This window comes from Pagrus pagrus (genome assembly GCF_965226575.1).
Source record: "Pagrus pagrus genome assembly, chromosome: 15".
In the NCBI taxonomy this organism is placed as follows: Eukaryota; Metazoa; Chordata; class Actinopteri; order Spariformes; family Sparidae; genus Pagrus; species Pagrus pagrus.
In genome coordinates, this window is record NC_140199.1 from 25465154 (window position 1) to 25486713 (window position 21560).

A 21560-nucleotide genomic window follows, 5' to 3' on the forward strand; every position below is an offset into this window, starting at 1 on the left:
TCCTCACTACACATTAATAATGATGTTCCAAAAACAACACCAACATCAGACGCAAAACTATGACATCACAACAACCTGATTCTCAGTTGCAATGGTGGCCCTTATTAATTAGAGCATCACCAACACGGCAATATCAGCTATACCTATACCTATTTTTTAATGATAATTATAATAACTTTATTTATAAAGCACCTTTCAAAACATTGTTACAAAGTGCTTTACAGACAAAAAACATAGTTAAAATAATGCAAGAAAGCAGGGTAACATGGTAAATCCAGCACACACATTTTCATCTAGTATCATGAAGCCAGATATTCCTATGGAACTAAAAATCTGACTGAAAGATTCATAGTGGATCAATGAAGGAAATGTATTTATGCCTGACCTGCTTAATAAAGTAAGTGTTGGTGCTGAAGCAGATCCGTGCATCCCAGGTGTGCAGTAGCAACTTCAAGTAGGGTTAATCATGATCAATAATGACTGTCAGAAGGCAAAGAACCAACAATTTATGTTAAAAAAAAAATCGACTATATTTTCAGAAAGATCAATTCAGACCTTTAAATTTTAAGATTTGAAAAGGTACCTTATAAGTTGTGACTATGAAACATCCTTTGACTTTAAATCAATGATTGACCACGAGGAAAAGAAACATAATTAGCATTATAAAAACACTATTTCCCCCGCTCATATCTGGAAGAGATTGTATGCCATGTCACTTCCCATGTTTCCTATGATTATGTTAGACTTACTGTCCTGTTAATACAAATAATGATTAAAAAAAAAAATGTATGCAGTGTGTCATAATTCTACACGTAGTATACATTGTGTATTTGTAGCTCTGCTTAGGAATTCAGTACAGCAGCAAACTGTTTCACCACTAGATGGCAGCCTAAGCTCAATATAGACAGAACATACTGTATAACTAAACAAAGATGAATGCATGAGCAGTTGTAGCTGGATTTAATCAAACTTGATTAAACAGTTTCTCCATGCAAAACCTTATTTACAAATTGTTGGTTAGAGTCATGTCTAATTGTCCTTCCCTCCCTCGCTCTGTCGTCTCCATTTTAGGTGGAAAACTCAGGGGATCCTTGGGAAAACTTCCAGAATTCCCAGTCACTTTCCTACTGGGAATGTGTCTATTTGCTGATGGTGACGATGTCTACGGTGGGCTACGGGGATGTCTATGCAAAAACCACCTTGGGACGCCTGTTCATGGTCTTCTTCATCCTTGGTGGTTTGGTAAAATCAGGCTTTTCTTTCTCCCTTATTCCCCTTATCCCCTCCTACATCCTGCCTGCCCCCATCAGTAGACTGTTGAAACTCATAGATTAATGAAAAATGAATTTAATCATGTGAATTTTATAATATATCAACATTGTGCTCTTTTTTAAAAAAAATGTTAGAAATATGTTGCCTGTACCAGCAAATGTTATTTCATGTCATAGTGCAGTTGTATCCTTCTGTTTAGCCTACTGTATCCTGTCTACTGTAGTTAAAGTACTATGTGCTCCTTTGTCTCTACCCCTTATGTGTCATTCCTGTATTTGATTAGAGTATAAGCTCTTGTCTGACAATGTTGTTACTGTTTTCTTAAAAGCAGTTGCGGTTTCAGGACACCCCTCCTCCCGTGTCTCTTCCCACAATTCCAACAAACACAGGGGCAGGGAGATGAGGCTTAGGCCAGCCTGACTGTTACCATAGCGAGAGCAGCCTCCCTCCCTCACCTTCCTCTGATGTAGCGTCCTGTCGGGCTACCACTAGTACAGCATGCATAGGCGCACACACACCTGCGAGCACTCATCCGTCTTCTCTAACAAAAAAAAAAAAATGGAGGATCTAACCGAATCAAGGTTACTGTGTTCTGTATTTGGACAGCTATCACTATGCACTGATGACCTACAGCTGTGTGGATGTGTACAGTGTCGTGGTCATGGTGATAGGTGGTGTTTTTCTCTGTGCTGAGAGCTCTGGAAGTCTTTAGGCTCGTACCTCAGCCTGCTTCCTATCAGCAGCAGTGGCTCCATAATGACTTCAGGCTGGACATATTTTAAAGCCAGGGATCACATTAAACTCACGTCATTTCACATTATTCCTGGTAATGTATAGGCACACTTTCCAAGCATGGCTTAAGTTTGTATTTACAAGAGCAAGGGCACCTCTTTGTTCCTTATTGTAGATGTAAGCCCAGATGAGCAGTGTCAGTGAGAAGCCCATTGTTAGCTGGTAAATGTAAACACAACCCCCGTGTTAGATTATCAGGCTGTGAAACTTTGCAAAATGCATCCAGCTCATTTTCCAGCCCAACAAATGAGTCTTAATGTGTTTTGCAGCTGTGGACCATCAGGTGAGCCTATTCAAATCAACCTGCCAGATCATCTGTGTTTGTTGGACAAAACATGGCACATAGGTTTATACTCTCCTGCAGCTTTCAACGAAATTCTGCTACCCAGAGAGATTTCGGGTGTTATCACAGACTGTCTTTTCATCAGCTGTGACAAAATTCTTGCCCACGAATCAAACCTGTTCCTAAACCTTTAAAAACTGGGGCTATTTTTTTCTCAACAACAAAAACTTTTTTTTTTTGGTTCCATAAAGCTCTCTTGTGACGTTTATCAAGACAACGAGAGAGTTTTTCACAAAGAAAAATAAATATTTTCTCTCCTCAGAAATTTGGATTCATGCACCAGTTTCCCCACCACCCACTCTGCGGCGTTCTAGTCTCTTTTTTAGTCTCTTCTTCTGTCTTCTATCTTCTCCTTAGGCCATGTTTGCCAGCTACGTCCCTGAAATCATAGAGTTAATAGGAAACCGCAAGAAATATGGTGGTTCCTATAGTGCGGTTAATGGGAGAAAGTAAGTATTCCAGATGGTTCTGCTGTTTTTCTGTGTGCGGTAGAACCCTCTCTGCATGCCTTTTCTTTTTTTCTGTTCCATGCATGTAGGCCATGTTTGCTCGCTACGTGCCAGAAATTGCTGCTCTCATCCTTAATCGGAAGAAATACGGAGGGAGTTATAACTCGACACGAGGCAGAAAGTAAGTTGAAATCCAGACAAGGTGTGGTTGTGTGACTCAAGTACGTCCCCCTCAAGTTTAGAGTTACTGGGGGTTAGTTAACTTTTTCTAGAGCAGTAAAGTTACTTTATAACGTCAAGTCACACTGCGTGACTGGAGACCTTGGCCATTAGGACACACATGTCCATGCCCCCTTTACTCTCTCTCTCTCACTCTGTCTCTCTGTCTCACTATCTTCTCTTCTTCTTCTGTCTCTGCCTCTGTCTGTCCTTCTCTCAGAGCTTTCCTGAAGTCATTTGTGTGCCGTTCATTTTCTTTCTTTGTCCTCCTTAAAACATCCTGTGTTGCGCTTTAATTTAATTTGGAAAATAGAGCTTTCATGACTACTACTTGCAGTGTACTAACGTGTGGTGCCTCTCTCTATATATAATATCTTGCACTATGTGTTGTCCCATTTCTTATTAGACCTGGTATCTCATTAATACAGTCTTGCCTACAGGGATGAATTAGTACATAATCCATCAAAAAGAAAGAAAATAGTCATGAAACCCCTACTATCCGTTTCTAAAGGATTTTTTTTCCACAAGAAAATAGAAAGATTTAAATAATCTGCAAATGCATTATTATTGGTGGTCTTCATTAAGCATCATCAATCTCAATGACTATTGCAGGATATGATTTCTTTTCTTGTTTCATTTTGCTTGTTTTGCATGTTTTATGGAATTACTTTTCTTTAACTGCATCATTTCCAGCATGTTCTCTGTGACCTGCAGTCTTGTGGCTTTTTCATTGATGGCCAACTCCATGAAAAAGCCATCTTCCCGTTGTCTGTCACCGCTAGATCATCGCATCATCAATGCTTGACATATCTCTGGCCCTGATCTTCAGTCAGCTCCCACACCCTGAATGCTGGATGCCTCGGCTCCCATTGGAGGCTCTCAATTGCTTTTGGCTTGCTTTGCCTGCTTGGTTCTTGGTGCTCGCCTGGTTCTCGTGTCTGTGTGGTGGTGGAGTTCGTCTCCAGACGCTCATGTTATTTATGTATATGTGTAATTGGCCTCTCGCAGCAGAGGTTCCAGTGCACTGTGAAGTATGTGTGAGACTGTGGTCATTTTACTGTCTGTACAGGATTACCACAGTTCTTATCGTGCAGTGCTGTTCTCCCTCTCCCCCGTGGCTCAAACCTTACTGGTATTCAGCACACAGATTGATTTTAATCCAAATGTGGTGTGTCCAGAACAGGGAGTTTAGACCTCTCCTCTCTTTTCTTCCTCTACTACTGTGCTGTCTTGTCTTTCTCACTCTCTTTCTCTTTTCCAATCTTACTCCCATCGGTTTCAGTCATTCTCTTCAGCAAGGCAGATTCTAGGGAGTCAGCGTGAGGGAAAAAAAGCCTTTGTTCGATAATGTTTGCCTGTCGTTGAGATAAGATTGATGAAATGTTATGTTTGGCCGGCGACCTCAGCCGAGACTCGCAGATGGGTGTTGAGAGAAGCCCTTGTCAAAACTGAGGATAGTTTCTCCCACACACTTTATTTTCTCCTTCCACACCCCCTTCCATTCCTCTTTCTGGTTAGCCGTACAGTGCAAACATATGGGAGCAATCAGAAGATACCCACCAAGCACACAGGCTTAGAGTGGCACCAGGCTCTGTGCAAAATCATTTAGATATGCATGTGTTCGGTGTTTACATGTAGAGGACTTGACACGTAGACAAAACCGGCTTGTCATGTGGGTTTAGTGTTGCCGTCGGCGGTGCAGTCATTTAGCAGCTGTCAGCACAAAAAAAAAGTCTATCATGGAAATGAGATTAGGAGATTACAAGTATCTGACTGATTACAGAGCTCGCAAACAATGAGGTCATGATACATTGTGAACTATTTTAAATGCCTATTTGATCTCGCCTGTCATTTGAAACAGGCCCTTGAAGGTTATTTGGAAGTGAGAGGGACTCACATTGGAGCCATACCGAAGTTCTGTTTCATGCTAGTGTTGCTTATAGTACTCTGTGCAGTGTAGCATACACCCGTGAGTGCAGTGACAGCACTCAGCCTGCATATGCTGATACAGTAATGACAAGTGTTGCGTTCTGTTGGCGCCCGCTGCACTCGGGGCTCTGTGGTTTCCATTATGACTCTATGGTTTCCATTAGCCCCAACTTCAACAGTGGGGTTGGCGTAGAAACTCTGACACCTCTGGCTGAACTCTGACGTACACCTTTGAAAGTCGTGCAGGCCCAGCAACTCTCACACTGTCAGGCATGACAATGCACATAAAGAGTGCACTGTAAAGACAAAGTGCACATATGTATTTAACTGCACATGTAAGTTCGTTAGGCTTGCAATGACTACACCTTGCTGTTTTCATTCTTCTCATTGTCAATTTCACTTCATGTTACTTACTTAAAAATTCCCTGAAGAGGAATGAAATGGGAACTAAGACTCGTTGACTCTTGCAGTAAGTTGCATCACTGACCTAAGGATTAGAGCAGTATCAAGTGAGTGACCTCTGTTGCTGATGTTTGAGCTCTGTTTGGTCATTATGTATTCAGTGCATCCCAAATGACATCCTGGGATGTTTTTTCCTGACTGCATGTTTTGTGTGCACGCTCTGTGATGCCCTTCTGCATTTTGCTTTTTTTTTTTAAGTGTCTGGTTTGATGTGTTTTGTTTTCTTGTAAAAAGAAAAAAAAGTGCTCAATATTTTTTGTTTTTGTTTGATTTTTATTTTAGTTTCGTCTCCGGTTTAAACTGTACTATATAATCAGGTTAACCAGAGGGAAGGTATTTTGACCATGAAGCAAATATAAATGGTTGAACTTTTCTTAAATCCTATTTAGCCAGGACAACTCAGAATAGGTACACCAACTTTAATGGGGCACTTTACAGTTTAAGAGAAGGAATCTAAGCTCAGAATTTTTATATTTACATATAAATAAGGTAATAATACAAACTCAGAAATATTTATCTTTTCCATAACTGAACAAACAAGCTGTCCTCAGAGGAAAATAAGGTCCCCAGAACACTGTTTGAAGCTAGAAAGGTGGCAGGGTCCACCACATATAAACAAAGTAAAACAGTATGAAACTGTGTTGTCCTTTAAGGTCAGTTTGTTTATTCAGTTTATTCAGTCATGAAAACGAAGCAAGTTTGTTTATTTCGTTTGTTTAGGCCTAAAAAAACACAACTTCTGATCAGGATTTATTCCCCAAAACTACATGATGATGTCTATCAAGTGAAGCTTAAAATCTCATCCATCTTAAATACAGAGACTCAAATTAGTGGCTCGAATCAGAGGAAAAAAACTAAGTTTAAAACACGAGGAAGAACATTTAGCTTTGCTTAAAAATCGCCCACTCACAGTGAAAGACAAGCGCCACATGTGCTTCTCTGAGTGTGAGTGTGTGTGTCCGGTGTTCATGCAATCCCACTTTCAGGTTTGTGCTTTAGTGCGTGTATGCTTAAAGAAGAGAGTGGCTCTTAATCTCATGTTGAAACCACACAGACCAAATAATACACCATATAAATCTACATATTCCCTCTACTACCCTTGGAGAAGGGCATCTGGATACTGGGAATAGGAAAACATGACCGTCTATGTTTTTCGTCTCCTAAAACGAGAGACATCGCGCGCCAAATACTGCTGGCTGCCCACAGACATCTCAGCTCATCAGCTTGTAAGACCACACGGCCCTTTGCTCAACTCTGGCCAACCATGCGATCACGGCTGCTCGTTAGATTCTCTTAAAGGACAGAGGCGACATCTGTGAAGACCATTATGCCCCGCAACATCCACGAACTGCCATTCGCTCAATATGCCTGTCACATTACATTGCCAAGTCCACTTCAGTTGAGCCCTACCCGGTCCATCTGGTACAGGATAGGAGAGCACTCAGCTATCTGGACTATGGTTCTCATCTAACATGAATAAATATCTCTGTTTCCTTTAAATCTGCCAAACTGAGTCCGATTTCAGTAACGTTTGATACAGTTTAAGACGTCAAGGTTAATGTGTAAGCCAGAGCTGCCTTTTTGTGCATACGAGCATTAAGGGAAACAAATCTAGTCTGATGATAAGAATTTGAACAGTGAACAAATATGACCACAGTGGGGTTTTTTAAGTTTAGGAAAGAGTAACCTGATATTACAGTGTTAAATGCAAAGCTGTCCAGTACTCAGGCACTCCAAACTAAAGTGGTTCATTTGTCTCCTGGCACATCCTGCTAAGTAGTGGATAAGGCCATTGTCATTACACAGATTGCCTTACAGGTCTCTATAGGGTAATTAGGGTGTCTGCCGAGTGTCCACACTAATCCATGTCAATATAAGGGCTGGATTCTACTGAGCATGTTTGGATTTCTCATTTAGGGGTTTGGCAATGAGACTTGGTGACATTTAACTTTGACTCCAGAAGGGTAGCTCAGCTTACCACACTGCAAATGAGGCATATAAAGTGTCTTAAATCCACCAGATTAGTGTGATTAAATCATAACCATATCATGGTTGAATACTGATATTTGCAGTTATTAGCACTAGTTTCCTGAGCATTTTTAATAACTTTTCTTATTTCATTAAAGGACTTAGAACAGTTCTACAATAACATTAATGGAACAGGAACACTTCATACTAAGGGAAGGCACTACAGGTGAAAACTGCTCAATTTTGAGGTTTTGGGCTATTTTGCTTTCATAACATGTCGTCTTTAAGACTAATGGACAGAAGAGGTCCAAAATAAACATTTAAGTGTTTATTTAGTTCAGATTGTTGTTCTAGTGCAGTTTAATCATATAAATAAATAATATTTAAACTAAAAAAATCAGAAAACTTAATAATATAGATAGAATTTTCTAATGTAAGTGATGAACTGAGGGAGATTCAGGGTAATATCTATATTCACCTGTAGTGTGTCCCCCAGAAAATTAATCCAGCAAACAATATTTTCAATATTAATAATTTTCAACATTCAGACTGATACATGATGAGGTATTTTAAATGATTTCTCTCAGCTTTGGGACACTAAAATGTAATATTTAAAGAAGCACTGCAAGTGTCAATTAAGATCTAAATAACTTCCATCCAAACTGCCCAAATGACTCATGTCATAGACCGAATCACCGTGACGTTGTGGTAACAAGTTACTCCCGGGTAGAAAACTGGCCACTGATTAGCATTGTGGAGATATGTGAAATTGGCAAACTTGTCTATTTGTGTTGCCATTTTCAGTGGTAACTGTAACATTTAAAGATAGACCTCTAGGTTGACTTAAGCTATCATTGTCTGTAGTCTCTGGCCCAACAGGTCAATTAAGTCTCCAACCTTATGTTAGTCAAACTTTTGTCATGAGTAAGCTGAGACAGCATTTTTGATGAGTAACTGAATAATAACACTTTGAATTAGCATCATCACAAAAGTCAATTAAATTGTACGTGAGCTAATTCTTGACGCGGGGGTTTTATGCCCCGAAGTTATCGTAACTAACATTGTGGTTCGGTCTATAAATAAATGAAGCTGACCCTCGATCCCTCTGGCCTACAGTGCAGTCAGAGGACAAACAGGGACACAACCTCAACTGAAAAATCCTTCCAATCTGACGTCGTACTTCCTCACCGCCGACTGTAATCAGCCCTGTGCACCGCCTGACAGATCCCTCTGCTGTAATGCACCCTCATGTTTTGCCAGGGGACCCGTCAAGTACTCTGAGGTCCTGTTTAGAGTTTGTGTCAACCGCGGGCCTCCAAATCACTTTGAAAGTTCTCAGTAATGTTCTGTATAAAAGCACAGGCATATTGATGTACATGTCTTTGTCAACATCCATTCAGCTCACAAAGGGGTGGTTTGGCTGAAGGGACAGTTTTTATATTGAGAACGGATGACAATCCAACCACTGTGGGCTGTGTGATTATATCTTAGATTTTCTAAAGTGGTTCAGAGTTGAGTGTTTGATTGCACTTGTCGTGCAGAATTTAACCACTTTCATTACATGAGGGAAAATATTCACTTTTATGGCAAAAAAGATATAATTCAGTTACTTGTTTGCTTTGACAAGACATTTCTTGACATGTATATAGAATTTTTTTTTTTCAGTCTATATTTGAGTTAGATGTTAGAGTGCTTTGGTTTGACTGATTATCTTTGGGAGACATGCCAGTGTCTGCAGTGATTTATGCTGCCCACTCAAGATGATTTCTTCCCCCCTTCCAGGCATATTGTGGTCTGTGGTCATATTACCCTCGAAAGTGTCTCCAACTTCCTCAAAGACTTCCTACACAAGGACAGGGATGATGTCAATGTAGAAATTGTTTTTCTCCATAAGTAAGTTCAATTTTCTTCCTCTCCTCGTGTAGGTTAGCAGAACTCATTGTATGAGGTACCTTTACATGCACTGACCCTTCTCCTCTTTTCTCTGTGTGCTAGTATTTCCCCTAATCTTGAGCTGGAAGCCTTGTTCAAACGTCATTTTACCCAAGTAGAATTCTACCAGGGATCTGTTCTCAACCCTCACGATCTCGCCAGAGTGAAGGTACAGTCGGTGACAGGACTCTTGGAGGGATCACCTAAAATTGTAGACAGCAGTTGAACTTCAGTGTAGATTAAATCTGATGAAATAAGAGTGAAATCCCATTTAGTAAACCAGTAATTTTGATAATCTAGGCATATCCATTTCATTTCTTTTTCTTAAACATATGGAAAGAGACAGAAGAGTGAAAAGAGAGGGGGGGTTGTAGTTTGATCAGCAGTATGACTAACTGTATTGGCGCTGGCTAGAGTTAAACCCACTAATTTGTTTAATTTTAAGTGAGAGAGACAGTCAGAAGCACTCACTGCTGGCTAATTGGTACCGACATGCAGGATCATGTTAACATATCTGTTTCTTTGGTCCTTCACACATAGATCGAGTCAGCAGATGCCTGCCTAATCCTAGCTAACAAATATTGTGCAGATCCTGATGCTGAAGACGCCTCCAACATCATGAGGTACTGTTTCCTCTGGACTTTGAAATAAGTGGAAACTGACTAGATAAGGTGATAGATTTTGTATCGTTAAATCTGTCTGACTGTTTTTCATCCTTTAGGGTTATTTCGATCAAGAATTACCATCCTAAGATCAGAATAATCACACAAATGCTACAATATCACAACAAGGTGAGATGTTTTGGTACCCTGTGATATATAAGACTGATTCCTATCCTTCCTCACAAGGCAGAAAGTTTATGGCAGGGGTCAATCGGCTGTGTGCTGCATCACAATAGTTGGTTTAGACATTAATTCATAGCAACAAGTGTCATACGAGCGTCCACTTAAATGGTCCACTGACTCCCCTGACACTAGAATGATGTCTATCATCTCAGTTTTACAGTGAAGAAATAATACATTGATTATTTATATATATTAGAAAGGTTAGGCTAGCTTTCACTCTGTGTTTCCAGTCTTTTTGCGAAGCTAAACTATGCTAAGCTAACCAGCTGCTGGCTATAGCTCTGTATTTACCCTCTAAGCCTGAGATTCTTAACTATCTTTTACTAACTTACCACCAGCAAGCAAATAAGGACGTTTCCCAAAATGTTGAAGTAATCCTGTCAGAAATTTGAACCACTTCAGTCTCTTGACCTCGTCTGTCTGTCTGTCGTGTGATGAAGGCCCATCTGCTGAACATTCCAAGCTGGAACTGGAAGGAGGGCGATGATGCTATCTGCCTGGCGGAGCTTAAGGCAGGCTTCATCGCCCAGAGCTGTCTGGCCCAGGGCCTGTCCACCATGCTTGCCAACCTCTTCTCCATGAGGTCCTTCATTGAGGTAACACAGAGGACAAGATTAACTTGCCCTGTCTCAGTCACTCGCTCTGATGAATGAATTCTCACATTGCGTTTCTGTGAATTAGATGATTCATTCTGAATTGAAGGTGAGGTAACTTTAAGTGGACACAGTAGGTTCTCTTCAGACAGATGGACTAGATCTATCAAACACAGCGCATTCCCAGGGAAATTTTGACGTCTTTGTCCAGAGACAGGCTTCCATTAGAGTGTTTTCAGTCACCCTGGCACGTCATATTTTACTGTGACATTTCATATGGAATCTGTTCAGCGTTTCTGTGGCTAGAAATTGAAGAGGTGCTTGTCTCTATCAAAGAACTGTTCTCATGTCATAAAGATGATGGATCAGCTTATAATGACCAGGCTGATGTTGTGTGGCGGAACATCTGCAGACCACATTGGGCTGCTATTGGAAGGAAAGCAGTGTTGCTTTTTTCCTCCCTTTTTTTATCCTCACATGTGACATTTCCGTGCTTGTTTTTTGTCAGATTGAGGAGGACACATGGCAGAAGTATTACCTAGAAGGAGTGGCTAATGAGATGTACACAGAGTATCTGTCCAGTGCCTTTGTGGGCCTCTCCTTCCCCACTGTCTGTGAGTAAGTATCACTCTATCCCCACTCAGCAAGCCCACTGTCAGTGGTAGGTAGCTAACGATTCTGAAGTGAAGAAAAAAGGGACTGTGGGGATGTAAGGATGTGAATTTCACAGGTGTTCTAACACATCAGTCATTTGCTTATGTACTGTTCTCCTCTAATGAGTGCACATGTTTTACAGGCTGTGTTACGTGAAGCTGAAGCTGTTGCTTATTGCCATCGAATACAAGTCTGAGCAGAGAGAGAGCAGGTTTGTATTAGGATCTTTCTTCCAATAACAACTGTGCTAAAAGTGAACTACTGTGTAACTCGCTTCAAGTGGATCTTCTAATAAAATATCTTATATTTTTTTCCAAATCCTGTTTGCAGATTTAGTCACAGTTGATATTCACATTCATTTTGATGATAACTTGGTGAATACGAGTTACCTTTTCTACCGCGTGCCTGCTAGGTTCAATTTGTTGCTAAAACAGTACACAGTACCTTCCTTAATGACAGTTAGTACACACAACATTACAACTAGAAAGAGCACACGTTAAGGAGCACGTCTGCCAAGGCTGCACAGTCAGAGGAAATGTTTACAGTGATTATTCCTTACACTAGTGTGCCAGAACTTTTGATTAAAGTGCAGTGGTACAAAAAAAATTCCCATCCCAACAACTTAAGAAACATAAACAAGAAAAGATTATGGATCTGCACCAAAAGCTAATCACTAATTCCACGGCCTCTCGGTTTAATCCACAAAATTGTATTGAATTCTGATCATTTTGAGACATCCTGCTGACTGTATATCCTCGGTGGGGGTAACTACATAGCCAAGTCTGATACTTTTAACAAACCTTGCAGGTATGCAGGAGAAAATGTAAAAACGATCTGGCTAAAATTTAAATCAGGTTTCAGACAAGTATTGGGTAACTGCACTGGAACTGGTCTTACTGTGGTTATATTGTGCTAAATATCACAGATACTTTCATGCCTGATTAACCGATTTGCTGCTCATTCAAATTTCATGTCACGTATTTCCTTAACTCGATCCTATGTCCCTGTTTAGTCTGTATAATAATCACTAACTCTGCATCAGTGTCAGTCTTATCACCAATAATGACATGACATTTTTCAGTAATCTCCAATTGCCAAATCCCACCCACCCTTCCCCATTCACCTGTGTCAAATGTTTTTGTGTACTGGCAAGGTTGCATTGCAAAAGATGGTCATTTTAAAACCTACAAGCAAAAGCCAAACTTAAAGAGTAACTCCACCGATGTTGTACATGAAAGTGTGTTTACAGGTTTTGGAGAGTACTACTAGATATGTGAACAAGTAGTAAAAAACCTTTTGTGGCTCCACAGGAAGCTGCATGTGTTCTGATAAATTGCCTCCAGTGATGTCACTCAGTGGCCAAGTTGCATTGTGGGTAATGGAGGTGACTGTTGGACTCATTATGTTGACAGTTGCAAAATAAATGAATAAAATCAATACAGCAGAACCAGAGATATCACCTTTGTTACTCCACAAATTCTTCTCCCTTTTTAAAACCTGGTGCCTACATTACCCACAATTCAGTTTAAAAAAAATAAAAAATTATCAGATTACATGCAGCATCCCATGCAGAAATGCATTCTTTCAGCATACATTTACTTTTTTATAAAGATTTTGATGACGCCACACAAAGGCTTCATTTCTGTATACCTACACCTCTTTTTCAGCCCTAATTGTTAACATTTGATTTAGTCATGCCCTTGTAAAAAGATCACCATCGTCAAAATAAAACAGGTCTTTTTTGTAAACAATTGGTTCTAGGTGCAAGGACCTCACCATCGGACAAGCATGAAATAACTGTGTGTCTGTGCTGCCACATGAGGCACACCTACTAAATAGGCAGATAAACTGTAGTAACATTCGTATTCTCCTCTCCTTTTATGTCCATGATAACTGTTTGATTTGAGATTTTTTCTTGTTGTTTGCAGAAGCCGAAAGCGGTATGCCCTCTACCTTATCTTACTTCCAAAGTTCCACCCAATCTCCACCACTTTAAAGCTTCTGACTTTGGGAATTTCCCCCAAGGATATTTTTCCAACCCCTATCTCACAGGCCTCTTTTTCTAACTCTTTTTTATGGTGTCCCTTGTGCTTAATGCACTAACTTCTTTGCAGGCAGAGAGAGCATAGATAAATTGGACATGTTTGTAGAAGTGCTGTTTCTTTGTCTTTGCTGTTGTCGGTGTACCAAGGCCAAACGCTCACCCTCTCCATATCTACCTCTTATTTGATCTTTTTCAGTTTTGTCCTTTACCAGTCCTTTGCTTAGTTTATTTCTCTCACTTTCAGTTCTTTTTCAGTGTTGCTCAGTTGTTCTCCTACTGTATGTGAGCTTTGCCAAGCTGATTATTCCACTCATGGTGTTTTTAAATCATTGCCAGAACAGTACTTCATGGTTCTTTCAATCAGTGAGGAGTTTGTACTGACGAATCTTCTACCTCAGATGTGGTGTTGATAAGCACTGATAATCTGTTGTTCTACATTTTGGATTTAATCTTGAAATAATTTGACCATTTATCTGCCATTGCTGTAGGCAGTGGCTGATATAACAGCATGTGTTCTTCAAGCAGCACCTCACCAATCTTTGTTTTCTCTTCATCATTCACACACTAGGACAGGCATGGAGCTGTTGAATTTGGATGGCATTAAGTTGATCCAAACTGAAATTTAATAACCGCAGGCTACGATGTTCACAAGTGCCCAGCATTTCACTTTTGCATTCCATCACCCTCTCATGTTCCCAGTGCTAAATGTATATCCATCTGTGCATGTATGTGCGTCTGCGTACGTGTACATCGAGAGGGAGATTTTGCGTGTGGATGTATGTGTGCATTTTTCTACGTCCTCAGCCACTTTGTAAAGTCACGCTCGTGCGTCTCTCGAGTAGATGTTCTTAAGTGAGGTCACTTCCTGTCAGTTTGGTGTTTGAGAAACAATCCAACTGCACAGAAGTTACTGCAACCGTCTGCATCTACGTACCTGTCCCTATACCTGTACTGCAGTGGCTATGCCTTTCTGTTTGATTCTCGTCCTCTTCATGCTGTTTAGTAACTGCATGCTATGACACTTTCACATAAGATGTTTGATGCCTGCCTTGTTGCTCACAATATGAGGTTTTGACGCATTTCTAAGCTTCTATCCACCAGTTTCGCACCCGACCGGAGAAAAATATCTCGGATAGATACACCTGTAAAATCTCAGATTTGGGCAGCAATGTTTGTGGAACTGTCTTGATTTGATCTGTTTTTCTTTTAATTTATTTTCACTAAAGAGCATGCCAGGCGTAATGCCTGTTTACTTCTCTGGGGGCCATTCAATCTGAGTGAATGTTTGATGCTATTTATCTTCTTGCAATGAAAACTGTGGAGAGAAAAATCTGATCTGCATGACTGGTGCAATTTGATCACAGCCCGATATGTGTATGGATTCAATTGCTCCCTTAATATTTTTGTTTATTTTCTCCAATGTAGCCTTTTTCAGAGCCCAGAGGAAAGATGTAGTAAGATAGATGTTTTCTTAGATGCACTACTTGAGATTAAGATTTGAATATAATGGTAAGATTTTCCATTTATTATCGTCACAAACTGACAAAAGTTAAAACAGATTGAACAAGAAAAGAACTATCAAAAGTTTTTCATCTTTCATCTGGGCTCTTATTTTGAAGGAGTGTGACCCTTAAAGGTTTGTGGGTTCGGTGTTTTGATTTCTTAGTTCACACTCACATCATTGATGATTGTTGCCCACAGGTGACCATTAATGACCAGGGTGTGTGTGCGTGTGTGAGTGTACAGTATGTGTGTGTGGTGTCTACTCTTTGTCTCAGTCTAATTAATGGGGAATGATACAGCCAGTCACTTAAAGTGCTTATAAGGTATTTGACAACTATATCCCGTGATACTTATTTTTAGTGTTGTTCAACAAACTGTATTATAACACACATTTTTACCATGGCTGTGCCATTTAAATATGGATATAATGAATATAACTTTTAAGTCATTATTTACCTTGCAGGACAGGCATTATAATTGTTTTCACACTATAATGCAACACAGCAGAGTCATGACTGATTTTTAGGGGACTTAATCCAGTTTAGGATATTATTCCACCATTTTTTTGAGTAGAATCAGCTTAGCATCAACAAGAAAAAGAGCTGTTCATTCCCTTACATCCCACTGTCAAATACTAACCGAGATAACAACTATTACTGTACATTCTCTGTACTACAGCCATGTCTCCGTGGCCATCATGACATTTGTTTTGAATAGATGTATCTGAATGGTGAGACTAAAACCACTCCATGGCCATAATTTTAATTCTTTCTGCCCCTGTCCCTTTACTCGTATCTCTCTGTCCCCCTTCTCACCCTCGGGGCAAACCAATACCATTCTGTGAAGAAAAGAATTAAAATTTCAGTGTACGATCATGCTGTTGTACATTCTGTCCATTCATGTGAGTATCACATTAGATACAACACAACAGAGCAAACCGAGCTCTCTAAACTTGAGTAGAGATGATGTGTTGACGCGAAAAACCCAGTCCAGATAAGCTCAGTGCAGGTCCGATTAACGGCTTCAACAAGTGTGTGTACCATTCCTCTTGATTAGCATGTTGTGTGCATGAGCTGAGTATTTTCTGGAGGTTAATGAGTATGATGTGTCTATTTCTCTGACTACCCAGCATTCTCATAAACCCTGGCAACCATGTCAAGATGCAGGAGGGAACACTGGGATTCTTTATCGCCAGTGATGCCAAAGAAGTAAAGAGGTAATCCGGCCATCCTGATGAACTCACTTATTATGTAGTGTGATTATTTAAAGTGCTAAACATTCATCTCGTGTCACTTCTAGAGCATTTTTCTACTGCAAAGCTTGTCATGATGACATCACAGACCCTAAGCGGATCAAGAAGTGTGGCTGCAAACGACGTGAGTAACTGCGCCTTTATTTTGCCCTCATGGACGCCCCCTCCTTCCCTCTCCTCTCACTCCAAATCCTACCTGTGGGTCTGTCTGTCTGTCTCATTATACTTAAGGTTTTCAAGTCTGTACACTAATGTTATACCTCTCATTGTGTCATTGTTCTCCTGCACTGTGGCACTGTGTTTTTAAAGGTATTATGTGTTTTCACACCATTAGGAAAGTGTTTATTATGGGTCCCATTTAAACTTCCATAACATCCATTATGGTACGATCATCAGTCAATATCAGATTTTATGTTTCCTTGTGGAAATGTAGGTGTTGTCATCTTTTTTTAACCACTTAAGCACTACCTTTTCTCTGTAAACTTGAACGAACTTAAACTGAATGGTGGTAATTGAAATTTACAGGAGTAAAACTTTGTGGTAAGGGTACAATAGACAGAACTGAAATTGTATTGGTCTACAGCTGTACAGACAAAAAAGAAAAAATTATTATAAACTAAAATTATACATACAGAATGCAATACACAATACTGAGAATTGTAGTCTTTTCTGTAATATTCAAAATATTAGTGTAAATGACGCACTGTATAATATTCTATTTACATGTAAATGCTCTTGATGAGAGCAGTGGTGGAAGAAGTATTCAGATCCTTTACATAAGTAAGTGAAAGTACTGATACCACACTGCGAAAATACTCCACTACAAGTAAAAGTCTAGCTTTCTTACGTTAAGTAAACATATGTAAGTATCATCAAATTTCACTGAAAGTCTGAAAAGTAAAATTACTCATTGTGAAGTAAAGTATTTTACTATTATATATGATGGTTTTTGCATTAACATTGCTGCAGCATTAATTTGTATGTTGCATTTCACTGCCGTAGATGTTTAAAGTTGAGCTCGAACAGCCTGTTTTCAGCTTGGTGACAGTACATTTTCCAGGTAGTCCAACTTTATATAGCTTCAGAAATATGTAAATGTTCTCCAAAAAAGCAGACCTATCCAACTGGCTGCCTAATGTAACCCAATAAAAGCCCTTTAAAGCCTCGTTCTGGCCCTTTGATCATTTTGTTAGTAGGCTAGTCAATAATAATAAGAGCAATAATAATAATAATACATTTATTTATGAAGCAACTTTAAAACCAGAGTACACATGCTGTATAATGTGAACATTATAAATACGTAGAGTTAAAACAGGAAGTAACAATTAAAGAAATAAAAACAATAAAAACAATACACATTATGGCACCAGAGAAAATGAACACACAAAAAGAAAAATCAGTATAAAATATCAGCCCAGTCTTTAGTTCTGTCGGTTACCGAGCACCAAAATAATATCATTTTATTAAAAGTTTTAACCTAGAAGCCAGAGGCGCATATTTCACTATACTTCACTTCACTATATATTTCAATATACATTTTTTAACTGTAAAAAATAATACATACAATAATAAAAAAATAAATGATAATATATAATAATATTTATAGAAAATGTATTGTTTTTAACGCTTGTAAAATCTGAGCTTTCCAGGTCAGAGATGAGAAATGTAAAAGTCGGTCTTTTGACACTTCATTTAGGCCTGCCATGAAGGAACACTCACAAACATAGCTGTCACTTGTCAGGAAAAATTGTAATCTGAAACATTACTAGTAACTCAAACTGCAAGACAAATGTAGTGGAGCAAAAGCACAATATATCCCTCTGAGATTTTGTGAAATAGACGTAAAAAGTTCCATAAAATTGATAAAATTTGTACTTAATTACAGTATTTACTTACATTCTACCTCTGGTTGAGAGTATGTGAGAGTATTGAGCTCAGTCACTCTTCTAATGGGTTTTAAGGTCACACACACATGATTTAAATAGTCGTGGACATAATGTGCTGTTAACTGTTGAATTTAAGACTTTTCACGATACACAAATGCCCCGTCAGATAGATGCTTTCTTCCCTTTTTCATGCAGACATGACATTACCATTAAGGCAGGAACAGCACATGAATATAACCTGACCTATGTACTGTAGTCACTTGTCAGGACATGTTAGCCACTGGATAAATAATTCAGGTGAATATCCCATATTTCCACTAAAGGTCACAGACAATTACAGTAAGCAGTCTGATACAGACAAAGCCCGGTTTTAAAATAGATACCCACCATTTCCTTCTTTTGTCTGTGTCATCTCAATTATTCCAACGTGTTTTTCCTCGCAGCTCAACAGAATCAACAGACCTTTCACACTGTGGTTTCACTTAGATAAACTGTTTACTTCTCTCTGCTCTCTTAATATCTTCGTGTCTCAGACTCCGCTGATGGACAAGGCGTTATGTTTTATCTTATTACGGCTGTTGCCGACAAGAGAGTTGCATTTAGAAAGATGACAGTTCCATTACTGCAATGGAAGTCTGTGTCTGTATAGTATGTTGTGCTCTATCATGTTTTGTTCTCTTCTGTTGTTTTTCCCATGTTTCTTTATGACCAGTGACACACTTTTGATGTATTTCCTTCCCTGCTGCCATTGGAAAACGCCACTTTATTTTAACTACTCACTGGTAGTGATTTATTGTGAGTAAAAAGAAAATGGGTGTACTATTACCCAGAGTGCAGTGCAAGTGTTTTTTATCCTCCTCAGCAAATAGTATACTGTATCTATGTTGCATGTACCAGTGTAGCTTCTTCATCCCTCTCCTCGCCTCTCATTTCTACACTGTGCTCAGACCAGACCAAAACCAAAACAGCAGAAATCAAACCCACACACCAGCATCAGGCCTGCTCGTCATTGGCCCAGTCAGCTGATGCTCTGACTAGTTGGAAAGGACAATTAAATAGAGTGTGACTTAATCGGATATGGCCGATGAGCTCTGCAGTTTTTCCCTCGCTGTTTGATCACGAAACCAAACTCGTATTTGGGGGCTAATCAGATCGAGTCTGGTATCATTACCCGTGATCCTTATGGTGTCATGCTCCACAAAAGTTCAGAAGGAACGCAATAAAAATCTGACATGTTATACAGTAAGAGCTAACACAAGGGGAAGGAAATTAACAAGAGCTACTGAGATTTAAATCGATCTGCTTTCTGTCAAAGGAAGTTTTGTGTGTGGCTGCATTTTCAGAGAGCAGAAAACGTCCTCGTTGGAAGTTCTGCAAATTCTAACGAGCTAGGTTGCCAAAACACAATCAAAACAATCTGGCCTCCCCTTTGCCCCACTTCTCTGTGATCTCAGCCTCCTCTCTAAAAACTCAGGTCCGTCTGCCTTCTTGGGGCGGGCTGAGGTTTCAGAGACCATCAGTTCCTCTCAGAATTGAAATGTCACCACCACACCAGTCTTTTGCATTTCAAATCTGGACAGTCGTTGGGCCCTTTTTGTTTTTACTCACTGCACTGGGTGAAGAGTCCACTAGCAATACACAGTAGTTCTTGTCATAGCTTTCGATTGCCACCAGATGGCGGTGCCGTGCCAGAGTCATGTCCTATAATGCAACATTTAAAAAATGGTGATGTCTGTAGAGGAAACTAGAATCCCCTGAAACCTGTTCAGCAAAAATGCAAGTGCTCAATGAATTTAATCACACAGTGAATCTCATCATTTTGAAGTGAATAATGCTGTTTTTATACGTGATATAGTGTAGTTGCCTCCACTGCAGTAAGCTGCTGTGCAGTGTGTTTGTTATTGCTCAAAGTTCAACTCTTGAGCTTCTGCTAGAGTAGTGTTTGTCCTTGCACTATTGCTGAATAAGAAAGCTTTAGGGGGATATTTCAGAATGGTGCTTTCTTTGGGACATCCTTCCTATTCAACATAGCGCCCTGATAGCTTCTGTTTGAATATGTTGTGCCTTGGTGGATCACAGGAGATGGTGACTGATCAAAACCACGCAGACAGTTTATCAGGGCAGACGTCATGTTGAATCTCCGATCAGGAATGCCCTGAAATGGACACCTTTATAATTCTAGGACAGAATCTGGGTATTTGTGAAGTCAGAAGTCAAAGACATTGTCAGCGTGTGTGTGTGTCTTGTGTTTTCCATCACTCCCCTCCCATGTGTCGACAATCTACATTGTAACGTACATAAACTGTTGTCCGAACGCCCAAGCGAAAACTCTGAAGTAAAGCAATATCAGCATGAAGTGATAGCCTCACTGCACTTGTCTGCCATGCCCCCAAAACTGTTTCAATACTGTGAACAGTTATCTCTGTTGTTGCTGAGACCAAATCTACATTTTCTGCATGCTTATTACATGCTCATAAGGCACACGTGCATGCCGCAGAGATACAACAGTCCCTGATGCCTTCACCCCATGGGTCACAATCTGTTGTTGTGTACATCTCGGCCATAAGATGAAACATATTACTTCATCGAAGATCCTATTTTACGACATGACTCAGAGTCAAAGATGCTGAAAGTGTCTCTGTAAAGGTGCCAGACTGTATTAGTCTGCTGTCGGTTTGCACCTCGGCAATGAGGGAATGGGGACCAGGGACTGTTTCTGCTCAGAGTCACAGCAATCTAGATGTGCTACTCTGGGGACTTTCACTCCCGCTTCCCTCGGGGTTCAGAGCTTCACACACACATACACACAACACATAGACAGAAAGTGGCTGCTTACAGTATTTTAGCTGCAGGCTGTTGTGTGATACTACATCCAGTCTTACCTGAACAAGAGCACCTGCTCTACACCTTCTCCAAATAGCCATTTCCTTCGCAATGATAGAAAATCAATGAAATACTTTGATACACCAGTCATTATGGCATTGGTGTTCATTCTTTTAAGTACACAGTAACAGTAACAGTGATGATGCAGGCCCACACAGGGGAAATTACTAACAAACAAAATATCACTTCCCTAGAATACATCTAATGCTGAAATTTGAGCCATATGACCTTAACAAATTAAACAGCATCTTATATTTTGAGGTATAAAACCAGTGGTTCACACACTTTTTTCACATCAAGGACCCCTAAACTGAAACACGCTTAAAATTAAACCATAAACCAAAGGTTTTAGATTATTATTACAGGAAGTGTGTGAAACCCATGACCAAAACAATTGTATATATAAATAAATGTATATATAAAATAATTTATTCCCCTTTTTGCTGGGGACCCCCGGAACCTCCTCAAGGACCCCTTGGGGTCTCTGGACCCCACCTTGAGAGCCACTTCATTAAACCATTGACAACTACAGTA

General features: G+C 39.8%; 1 protein-coding gene across 8 annotated transcripts in view; it reads left to right on the plus strand.

Moving 5' to 3' along the window:
- kcnma1a (potassium large conductance calcium-activated channel, subfamily M, alpha member 1a) overlaps positions 1 to 21560 on the plus strand; it is a 159027-nt gene that overhangs the window by 96865 nt on the left and 40602 nt on the right. For all 8 annotated transcript variants that reach the window (XM_084375204.1, XM_084375205.1, XM_084375206.1 and 5 more), the window contains exons 8-18: positions 1072 to 1242; positions 2765 to 2856; positions 9217 to 9327; positions 9430 to 9535; positions 9907 to 9989; positions 10088 to 10157; positions 10652 to 10807; positions 11313 to 11422; positions 11601 to 11669; positions 16135 to 16221; positions 16305 to 16381. In XM_084375204.1, the coding sequence (XP_084231330.1) occupies positions 1072 to 1242; positions 2765 to 2856; positions 9217 to 9327; positions 9430 to 9535; positions 9907 to 9989; positions 10088 to 10157; positions 10652 to 10807; positions 11313 to 11422; positions 11601 to 11669; positions 16135 to 16221; positions 16305 to 16381 (1132 nt within the window). The remainder of the gene's footprint in view (positions 1 to 1071; positions 1243 to 2764; positions 2857 to 9216; positions 9328 to 9429; positions 9536 to 9906; positions 9990 to 10087; positions 10158 to 10651; positions 10808 to 11312; positions 11423 to 11600; positions 11670 to 16134; positions 16222 to 16304; positions 16382 to 21560) is intronic.